This window comes from Pituophis catenifer, unplaced genomic scaffold (assembly GCF_029215685.1).
Source record: "Pituophis catenifer annectens isolate HBS135680 unplaced genomic scaffold, rPitCat1.0.hap2 SCAF_6, whole genome shotgun sequence".
NCBI classification, from domain to species: Eukaryota; Metazoa; Chordata; class Lepidosauria; order Squamata; family Colubridae; genus Pituophis; species Pituophis catenifer.
In genome coordinates this window covers 59605465-59616930 of record NW_027256886.1, presented here as the reverse complement: position 1 = coordinate 59616930, position 11466 = coordinate 59605465, and the positions used below count along the sequence as shown (strand labels likewise).

General features: G+C 44.0%; 1 protein-coding gene across 1 annotated transcript; it reads right to left on the bottom strand.

The window, feature by feature from the left end:
* Positions 1-7688: 7688 nt before the first annotated feature.
* FOXI2 (forkhead box I2) lies at positions 7689-10379 on the bottom strand. Its single transcript, XM_070946293.1, has 2 exons — positions 9812-10379; positions 7689-8239 (listed from the first exon to the last, which is right to left on the bottom strand). Exons 1-2 carry the CDS (start codon positions 10377-10379, stop codon positions 7689-7691), a joined length of 1119 nt encoding a protein of 372 aa, XP_070802394.1.
* Positions 10380-11466: the final 1087 nt, after the last annotated feature.

Here is an 11466-nt window from a genome sequence, read left to right as displayed (position 1 = left end):
AAATGAAGATGCACATTGTTGAGGGTAACATGCTGACTCTGTAAACTGCTTAGAGAGGGCTGTAAGAGCACTGTAAAGTGGTATATAAATCTAAGTGCTATTGCTATTAACCTGGAAAACAATATGAAAGGGCCTTGGTAGTACAGTGGTCTAAAGCACCCTGTTATTAAGAACAGCTGCCTGCAATTACTGCAGGTTCGAATCTCGCCAAGGCTCAAGGTTGACTCAGCCTTCCATCCTTTCTAAGGTAGGTAAATTGAGGACCCAGTTGTGGGGGCAATAAGCTGACTTTGTATAAATATACAAAAGAATGAAGGCTATTGCTTAGCGCATTGTAAGCCGCCCTGAGTCTCCGGAGAAGGGTAGCATATAAATCAATTTTTTTTAAAAAAAAGTGCCTATAGAATCAACAGGAGTCAATCTTGACTCAAGGGACTTCTTAACTTTATTTTCCAGTGCTTAGTGGTGATTCCACCATTCCCATTTTAAGAGGGAATAGCAGCCCAATTCAATGTTTCAATGTGTGTGTGTGTGTGTGTGTGTGTGTGTGCATAAACAAATGTCCTCACTTCTACAACAGCATCCTGTTTGCTTGGTGATTGCCGTCTTGAAACTACACAGCCAGAGACAGGCAAGCAAGCAGATCTGCAGCAGCCTGTAGCTCCCTACCCCACCTTTCCTCCTCTAAGAAAATAAGGTCCTCTCCCTCCCCCTTCTTCCCCTCCTCCAGGAAAATGAGCACCTCATTCCCATGTAAGGAGTTTCCATCCTATATAGCCAGATCAGGAGTCTGGGTTCTCTGGCTTGGCTGCTGCTGCATTATCACCTTAATTTCTCACCAGAGCAGATGAAAACAAAGTGGGCTGCTGGGAATCTGTTAGGAAATATTTTACTTAATTTACTTCCGTTGACTTTAGGAAAAATGTTTTCTCTTTTACAACCTTTCTCCTGCAATTGTTAAACTTTTATTCACCCAGCCCTGAGGCATCACAAAACAAAACTGTTATAATATTGGTTGTACCCACTGCCAATCTCTTCCTTGCACCTGTTCTGAGCCACTGCTAAATGAAATTGTCCTGATTTATCAAAGTTTATTTCCGTAGAGAAAATCTGATTGGCTCTTTCCTCTGGCTTCCCCGACACCCCCTTCAGCATCTCCCCAGCCAATGGGGAAAACATCCACCAATCAGGGCCTTCCTTAGGAATGGAAGGATTGATCTTCAGAATTTTTGCCTCTCCTGTGTTAGAATATATATATATATTCTTGATACTGTGCCTTTACAGGGAGGATATGGGTGTGGCCTACTGATGACAGCTAACGAGCTAGAAATGGATCTATTTAGGTCTCCCACCTAGCAGTGAGAGCTTGCTAGGTGTTAGAAAAGAAAAAAGCCCAGAACCGAGTAGATGAGATTCTACTGAGCTGGAGCTACAAAAAAACCTTGGCTACGTAGGGAAAACCTGGCTAGAAGAAAAACATATATATATATATCCAATTTTACATGGGAGAAGACCCGAATAACCAAAGACCTACATACAAACACCCGCGAAAACCTGAGAAAACATATATATATTAGAAGTAAGAAAATTTATATATATATATATATATATATATATATGTTTTCTCAGGTTTTCGCGGGTGTTTGTATGTAGGTCTTTGGTTATTCGGGTCTTCTCCCACGTAAAATTGGAAGTGTCTTGGCGACGTTTCGACGAAGTCTCATTCGTCATCTTCAGGCTGGTGTTCTCGGCTTATATATATATATATATATATATATATATATGATCTGAGGTTTTTGCGGGTGTAGGTCTTCGGTTATTCGGGTTTTCTCCCGCATAAAATTGGAAGTGGCAAGGTTTCGACGAAGTCTCATTCGTCATCTTCAGGCTGGTGTTTTCGGCTTCGTGCTTCTAGGAGCAATGTGTGATCGCAGCTGTTTCTTCCTTTTAACGGCCAGTGGGGGTGTGAACTGATTGGGTGGGAGCTTGGATGTGTTCTGATTGGGTGGAGGTATGTTCTGATTGGTTGAGGGTTTGGCTGTGCTCTGATTGGATGGGGGGTTGGCTGTGCTCTGATTGGCTGGGGGTGTGTTCTGTTTAGGTGGGGGCTTGGTTGTGCTCGTGTTAGTCTGAGTTGCAGGGGGATTAGGTTGGTAAAATTACCAACCTAATCCAAAAAGAAACTCCCACCAAAACCCAAGACAGAGAAAAAGAAAACGGCAAAGCCCTCCTCCCATACATAAAAGGCATCACAGACAGAATCAGCAAGATCCTTCACAAACACAACATCAAGACAGCATTCTGCACAAACCAAAAAATATCCACCATCCTAAGAAACCCCAAAGACAAAATTGAGTTAGAAAATCAAGGAGTATATGAAATCCCATGCACTGCCTGCCCCACCACATACATTGGACAAACCAACAGAAGAATAAGTGCACGCATTGAAGAACACAAGAACTCAGTCAGAAAAGGGGAACCAACTTCTTCCCTGGTCCAACACCTTAAAGCCACAGGACATGATATTGACTATGAGATCGCAAAGTGTTGGAGTCAGTTTAGCGACTGAACAATAACTACTACTTGAAAACAAGTTTATCTGATATCAGCTTCACTCTGGGAATGAGTTGAGGACCTGATCATGTAGCCAAGGACAAGGACTGTGCCTCATATGTTCTTATCAAATCCATAACAGGAGCAACTATTCTGTGCCCACTCAGAAAATACTCCTGGAACCTAAGCCCATTCCATTTCACAGACCTGAATTTTGCATCCTGGTAAGAGGGAGAGGAGGTATTTCTGGCTTCCTTTCTTAAGCTTGATTAGATTTCCTTTTAGCTCCTTTCAGGATGTTTGCCAAGGAGCTGTGGGATTGCTCTGGAAAAACACCCAAACATATTGGGTCTTCCTCTGTAACTTCCATAGAAGAATCTGTCAACGATTTCATTTAGAGCAGCAGTCACAGCCGGTTCTTCTGTGGCTGCCTCTCCTGAAGCAGTTTCTCAAGGTCCAACTTCTTAAGGTTTTTCTTAACTGGGAGATTGCATTCCAGACATGGTTAGCAAGATTCTTATTCAGTAACACGATAAAGCACTCCAAACTCCACTGGCAAGATAACTAAACCGAAAAAGGAATCCCTTTGCCCTTTGACCCCCCCCAGGTGTACATTAGAGGACATAAGTGTTATTTCTTTAAAGGGGAAGGGTGAAATCTGGAGATAAATGGACAGGTATGTCTCACCAGGCTCCCACTGAACATCTATTGCGACATTAGAGTAGAATAGTTAGAAAAGTAGAATAGTTTCCATACTACATTCTGGTAGAACGAAGATTAGCTTTTGAATCCATTCAGAGTTTCCTGAACTGATTTGGTTAACCTGCTTTTAGTTTTGCTACATTCTGCCTTAAAGCTCTGCTTCTCTACCTTTAAAGTATTGGAAAAGAGATTTATCTCCAGGCTTGTAAAATACTTGAGATTTTGCAAAAAATCTCACATTAATAGGTCCTCAACTAAAGTTCCCATTAAACAGTGAAAAAGCACCCATTCTAAAAGCACTTTCTGCACTTTCATTTTGTTTTATTGGTTTAAAGTGAATGCTCGGAACAACAGCAGGAAGGGTAAGTTGCTTTTACAACAGCTTCTTTGGTTTAAAAGTACTCTGCTTGAAGTATCTTGAAACTTCACTGAAGTCTGAGGTGTTAGAATGGTTTTCCCCTCCCTACCGCCCATAACCCTCACAAATGCCCTATAAAGGCATATCCCTGCAAGAAATAAATAGGTTTGGATCTGATGCAGGGGTGAAATCCAGTAGGTTCTGAAAAACAGGTAGTGGAAATTTTGAGCAGTTCAGAGAACTGGCAAATACCATGTCTGGCTGCCCCAGAGTGGGGTGGGAATGGAAATTTTGCAATATATTTCCCCTGGAGTGGTGTGGGGGTTGAGATTTTGCAGTATCCTTTCCCTCCCACGCCCACCAAGCCACACCACACTACACTTACCAAGCCACACCCACAGAACCGGTAGTAAAAATTTTTGGATTTCACCACTGATCTGACGGGACCCAATAGAACCTACCTAATAGGAACCATCTTACCCTTTTCTGACCTATGAGAGTCCCATCAAAGTCCCTGGAAATGGGGACTTCCATAGAACAGGTCACTGGAGGAATCGGCCCCATTTTCCTTCTCTTCCTTAACGGCCGCTTTCCCAAGTTTTTCCACATAAGACAAGGGACTTCCACGGCAACCGTCTCCTTGCTTTTCCACTCCCATAAAGCAGTTAAATTCTGGAAATGGAATGTAAATGCGCTCCCATGTTGAATTCCAAATTCTTCACCCGAATTAAAGTGCAGGTATCTGGAAGGAAGCAAAGACGATCTGATGGATTTGCCCAAAGAAAAGGACGGTGCCAATTGAGAAATCTGCCAATGCTAAATTTGTCCTGAAGTGATGATAAAAAAAAAAAGTGGAACTTTTCCCCTGGGCAAAGCGAGACTCAAATTTTCCTGTTAGGTAGAGAAAATGGTTTTCCATCTTTCCAAAGAAGTGTTCGAAATAGTTACCAAGCAGTGGTCGGACAAACAATGCTTTGACAAATAAACCCCAGTGAATCAGCTGTGAGTTACCTGTGACTTTTTAGAGCAGTGATGGCGAACACCGAGTGCTGAAAATGTTGCGCGGAAACGTCACACACATGTGCTTGTTGGGGCCGTATTCCGGAAAAGCTGAACTTCTGGGTTCTAGTGTGCATGTGCACCTGACGATCAGCTGGCTGGCGCACATGCACAGACTGGTTTTCAGCTCTGCCACATGCGCGAAGGTATCGCGCTCCAGAAAAGCTGAACTTCTGGGTTCTGGCGTGCATGCGCACCCAACAAACAGCTGGTCAGCATGCATGCGCACATCAGTTTTCAGCACTGCCGCGCGTGTGAAGGACAGCTGAACATCACGCGTGCATGCAAACCCAGAAGACAAACAGGCAAGGCCGGGCGTGCCGGGTGACATGGGTTCGCATGCCACTTTGGGCACACGTGCCATAGGTTCGCCATCACAGTTTTAGAGGATCTTTAGGAATGCTTTCAACATTGAAGCGTCTGGAGTAAGGAAAAGTATTCCGACGCAGGAGGCAGCCAAGGTACTTAAGGCTGCCCATGCCAGTTATTCCGAAGTCAACTTTGCTATACGATTTACTTCTAAATAAAATCCCTTCTGCTTCGAACCTGCGAGAACCCACCGCTGCATTTAACTGCATTTAAATCAGGAGTGCCTTCTGAATATAGGCTTTCTGGTGCAAAGAACTGCAATTGGGGAGATACAACTTAACACACCACTGACAGGGGTGCTGACTTTGAAGTCCCATAAAGGCACAGCTTTCTTTCAAAAAGAAAGTCATATTGATGTGTGCTTGCAATTTGTGGCAATTTGTGGCAATTCAGGCAAGAGCTTGGGTTGTAAGATTCTGGTATTTCAGGAGCAAAGTAATGAGATTTACTTTTAAGATAATTTCTGTCCTGAATAGTATGTATTAATAACTAGCTAATCCCCAGTAGAAGATGTTCATCTTCAGTGAACTTCCATATGCCTAATATTTATTTGCTGTTATTTCCTGCAAATAGAGAAATGTAAATAAATCCTATTTGTTTTAAATAAACTGATTTAAATACAGACCTGATGCCTTTTCTTTTCCATTTATGATTTATGCACAATTTAAGCCTCTTAGCTAATACTGATACTTTTTATGGTTTTCAAATGAGCAAAAGCAATCACTTTTTTCTTTCTGAATATTTATTTCAAGTCTAACCTCCCAAAACATTGCATAAAATTAAAGCCCTTAAATGATTTGCCTGCAAGCCATTTCATTATCAATAGCTTGATGGAGGTGAACCTGGGTTAGAAAAGTTAAGCCGCATCTTAATGCTTGGCAGAAGAAAGTATTTACAATTAACTTGTTGAATGGTCTTTCCCATTCTCTGATCATTTCCATTTGTGGCTTCATTTCTTAGTATCAGAACTGTCGTCTTAAAGATTCACCCAAAGCGTCTATTTATTTGTAATCATAGGTATATAACAATTGACTTTATTCAGTGGAAAAACAGCCATGACTATTTTATGTTTATTTAGAAGTTGGCATGATGCAGGTTTTCCTCCAGAGTAAGAATGGTTATAACTGAAGTTTAAGTTTCAAACTTTAATTGTAACTTTATATTTTTTGTAAGATCCAATTATGGCCATGAATGAGGTTCTGGGTTTTAAATACTGTAAGACTTCACTTGAATTGAAGCCCTGGAACAAAATATTCCACAAAACATAGTAAAAAATGTAGCAAAAATTGGGACAAATTAAATTAACACAACATTTTATTTTGTTGACTTTTGGTCAGCAACATTGATTTAATATACATTTAAAAATCTAAAAAATGTCTCCAATATTTCTCAAAATATACCTACTTTCTTAAACTTGATGTCTATATTTGTTATATACAATTTCCAAAATATTTCTGTTATTGGTTAGTGCTTTTTAAAAAAAACAACTGAGGAATTTAGTCCATGATAAGGCACAATATTGAGAAAAGTACTAAATAATTGGGTGCTGGAACATTAAGTGAAATTATAGGATTTTTGCATAGTTCCTTGAAAAAGTCTGAAGTAAACAGCATACACTTTCAAGTATATGTTAAGGATTAGACGGTTGTTGATAAAGATGATGATGATGATGATGATGATGGTGTGTGTGTGTGTGTGTGTGTGTGTGTGTGTGTAAGAGAAAATGAATGGATTGTTAAGACATATTTACCATTCTCACAAGTTTATAATTACATTTAATTTCCAGAAAAGCAGCTGTTATAAGACAGAAAGTTAGTGATCCATAAAGCAAAAACAAAATATTTGGTATGTGATGAAAATCAGAAATGGCATCTCTTGCCACTAATTAGCAGATGATATATTCAGATGGGAGATTATTCTGTGGGAACTCTACTGTGCCATCAAACTGTTTTCTCGATAGATAGTATCTGGTAGATTAGAGCTATCTCACCATTTGAATGACACCCAGATCATGTTTGAAGAAGCTTTTCTGTACTACAGAAAACACTTCAGCTTATAAAATGATATATTGGGGACCTAAACTGAACTTATGCCTTAGTCGAAAGTAGGTCTAAGTATAGTCCCTTCAGCATTTGCTGCTATTTAGAAATTTACCTTTTGTTTTAAAGGACAAGTGAAAATGAAAGACAGCAGGATGAAAACTGGAGAAGAAAGAAAAAATAATAGAGATGATGCAAAATAAACAAAGGGTACAGGATAAACCTACTAAAGATAAAAATGATTTAAATGCGGATCTCATATCAGATTTAAAGAGGTCAAGACAGAAATGGCCAGGTTCAAATGATCCCATTTTGGACATGTTATATGAAGACCTAACTCTCTGAGGAAGAGAAAGAGAAGACTAGGATGACCAGCAGTCAGGTGGAAGGACACAATTACATTGGTAATGAGTGCACCATTTGAAGACCTTTAAAACCATGTTAGGAATAGATCTCTATGGAGAAAAATCTAGATGGTCACTGACAGTCAAGACTCAACCAAACAGAACTGAAAATGCTGAAGGCTGCCTACATAAGGCAACCTGACTAGATGCTGACCCAAAGTTGCTCATGGGGCTAATGTGGAACATCAGCTTTTCAGCATCATTTTAAACTTCTGTCCCTTCTCTGCTATAAATCAGATTGTTCACACTAAAGGTGCTCAGGACAGGACTGTTGAGCCAGCTTGACTGCCCACCAACACCTGCATAGTAATTCATCCTGGAGTGGGTCTGGGAACCGAGTTCAAATGCTGAAACCGGAATGCCATTTGAAGGAGAGCAGGAGTTCAAATTGGGTCCGTTCTGCCTCCCGGCTGTGAATTCGGATACCGGCCCACCAGAAAGCTGTCTGGGGAAACCATTCCGGCCATGGGCCACAACATTCATGGTCGAGACGAATGTGGAGAAACAATGGCTAGAGTCCAGGCTGGGAGATTTGCAGTCATTCCTAGATCCCAGAGAGTACTGCAACTCGCTGGAGCCCAAGCTGCAAGGTTCAGGACTTGGCTGAACAAGACAACTGTTACTTTTATCCTCCATTTTGTTATGGGCTCCAGGCCCACTGGCTGCATCAGACCGTCTTTTCCTCTTCCTTCTGAAGTTGCCGTTATCAAACATCTTCTCACAGTTGGGATCTAGGGTCCAGTAATTCCCTTTACCTAGGAATCAATGGAGAACATGTGGGTTTAGCAAACTATCTAGAAACCGAGTCGCTTAAATAATCAGAGCAAATGATACTAAAAAGGTTAAAGTAATTGGAGGACACAAGACAAAGGAAGTGGAGCAGACATCACCTAACATTGTCTTAAGAATTCATGGCAGAGCTGACATTCAAGTCCAGGGCTTCCTGATTTATGGGAGTTTTAGTCATGGCATTACACTTGGACCATTTTCTCACTTGTGATTTATATTCTCACCCAGCATGGCTGGGGTGACAAATCACTAACGGAGACAGATTTTCTATCACCATAGCAATGGATCAAGTGACATTATAAGCTGAGATGACCCTTTGATTGCATAGTTCACATTAGTGGCATAAGATAAACTTAACATGTCCTTGGAAGATCCATCAGTTGCTGCGAGGAGGCTTGGAGAAACAGCAAAGCAGAAATGGAGCAAACAATATTTACATTCTTGGCTGCTATGTGATCCACAGTAACTCAAGAGAAATCACCCTTAATTAAAATAGGCTTAGGTAAACAGGTGTAAGATTGCACTGCACGCAGGTAAATTACATTCCCCATGTCTAGAATATAACGCTTAGGGTGGCATATACATTCATCGTATCAGTTTTGGGATATCCGTTACATTTGCAACATTGCCATATGCACACAAATCAGGGTGAGGGCTTCAAAGGTGTTTTAGAACATGCACTGTTGTTTTTACTCTGCTGTAAAAACTAAGTTTATATATAGGCCCTTTCTCCAAAGTTGGGGGTTCTCCTGGATTTATGACTCCTGTTTGAAGAGGAGGTGGCAGTCGCGGCTAGGAGAGCCTCTTTGCAACTTCAGGTTGTGTGCCAGTTGAAGCCTTTCCTGGAAAGAGTCCCTGCACTCAGTCAACCAGGCCCTAGTCATCTCATGGTTGGACTATTGCAATGTTCTCTACATGGAGCTACATCTGAAGAGCATTGGGAAGCTACAACAGCTTCTTGGATGAGAAGCAAAACGTTTTCAAGGAAAAACAATGAGTTGCCTTTTGAAAAAGCACCCTTGGGACAACCATGACCTGGAGGACTGAGAATCTCTGTAGACATGTAGATGGCCAGACTGATTTCCAAAGAAACAAGCTCCTGAGGCTGCAACCCTCTTAGGTTCCCTCTGACAAGGGTGGAAAGGACAATCAATCAAACACCCAAATGTTTTCCATGCCTCTCAGAGGGAAAACAAGGAGAACCTGGGGATGGAGTTCCAGGGGCCTCCAAAGGTGATTTTTCAAGAGGCAACTGGACCTGGTTTTTCCTTGAAAAGGTTTTGCTTCTCATCCAAGAAACTTCTTCAGCTTTTTTTTTCTTTGAGCACCAGAGCTGAAGAAGCTTCTTGGATGAGAAGGGAAACACCTTCAAAGAAAAAGCAGAAAGTCCAATCCCCTCTTGAAAAAAGCACCTTTGGGACAACGGATGACCTGGATGGCTGAGAATCTCCATAGAGAGTTCCATAGGAGGCGCCGCCTGGTTCACCACGCCTGCGGTCGGGGCTCCAAGGGCGAGCGGTTCCGCCGGCCTTGCCTACCTGGGTCGTCCTGGAGCCTCGGCACCTTCTTGAAGCAGTCGTTGAGCGAGAGGTTGTGTCGGATGGAGTTCTGCCAGCCGGCTTTGCTCTTCTTGTAGAAAGGGAAGTTGCCGGCCACGTACTGGTAGATCTGGCTCAAAGTCAGCCTCTTGGCCGGCGCGCTCTGGATGGCCATGGCGATCAACGCCGAGTAGGAATAGGGCGGCCGCACCAGCTTGAAGAAGTCCTGCTGGTGGCCCGTCAGGGACAGCCAGCTGAGCTCGGGGGGTCCCGACGCCGCTTGGGCGGCCAGCAGCTGCCGGGCGCCCGTCCCATAAGCAGGCGAGGGCACGAAGGGGCCGGGCGCACCGTTGGCACCGGCCAAGTAAGGGCTCGACGCTCCGTTGAGCCACAGATAAGGGCCGCCGCCGCCGCCGCCGCCGCTCGAATCGCCCAGGCCGTAGCCGCCGTGATGCGGGACCTTGGGCGCCTGAGAGGTCGGGAAGAGGCTCCGGGTGTCGCAGAAAGTGGCCGCCGCATCCAGGAGATCGCGGGCGCTGAGTGGCGGCTGAACCTCCAGCCCGTTCATCTCGCACGCTTCCCGCACCATCAGGTGGAGCGAGAGAAACCCGCCAGCAGCGGGACCCGACCCGCCGATAGCGGAGAGCCCGGTGGATTGGGAAGGAGGAGGCGGCGCCGTCCCTTTCGCCTGCCCATCTGCCCCTCCCCCCCCAACTCCAGGGCCAGATCTCACCTGTTCCTGCACCGACCCTCAGTGACCTCCTTCCGTCCCCATCATCTCTTGCACACACACCCCAATCCACATCAACCTTGCCTGGCCCCAAGCCTCGAGGGCCTCCTCTTCACAGAGGTGACCTTTCTCTCCTGCCAGTCTACCCTTTGGGCACCCGGGCCTCGTTTTCCAGGAATGTAATCCAAGAAGATTGGATCCTCCACTGAAAGGCAAGTAACAGCAGGAGTGAGAAATTACAGGTGGACTGTAGTACAGATAGTCCTCGAGTTATGACCAGCATTGAGCCCAGCATTGAGCCTTAGCGATGTTGTTAGGTGAGACATTTGTTAAGGGCATTTGGCCCATTTTGTGACTTTTCTCGCCACGGTTGTTAAGTGAATCATTGCATTTATTAAGCTGGTAACCCGGTTGTTAAGTGAACCTGGCTTCCCCATTGACTTTGCTTGTCAGAAGGTTGCAAAAGGGGAACACATGACCCCGGGACACTGCAACCGTCATAAATATGAACTAGTTGCCAAGTGGATGAATTTTGATCATGTGACCATGGGGATGCTCCAACGGTTGTAAGTGTGAAAAATGGTCATCGGTCACTTTTTTCAGTGTCCTTGTAACTTTGAATGGTCACTAAATGAATTGTTGTAAGTCGAGGACTACCTGTAGTCGGAAGATACAGAGACACTTTGCCATGGCTTAGGACCGGGGTATATACGAGACCGCCTTCTGCCACTAACAGCCTCCCACCGGCTAATATGCTCCCACAGAGAGGGGCTCCTCAGGGTGCCGTCGGCCAAACAATGTCGACTGGCGACACCCAGTGGGGAGACTCTCACCCAGGGGGAGAGCCTTCTCTGGGGGCACCGGCTCTCTGGAATGAGCTCCCCCTAGAGCTTCATTTTAGCCCCGACCTGCGCACCTTTCGCTG

Excerpts from the sequence above, each read along its gene's own strand:
- FOXI2 (XM_070946293.1), bottom strand. The coding sequence starts at position 10,379 with ATGAACGGGCTGGAGGTTCAGCCGCCACTCAGCGCCCGCGATCTCCTG. Across the intron at positions 8,240-9,811 it reads GAGGCTCCAGGACGACCCAG|GTAAAGGGAATTACTGGACC; the intron begins GTAGGCAAGGCC and ends ATTGATTCCTAG.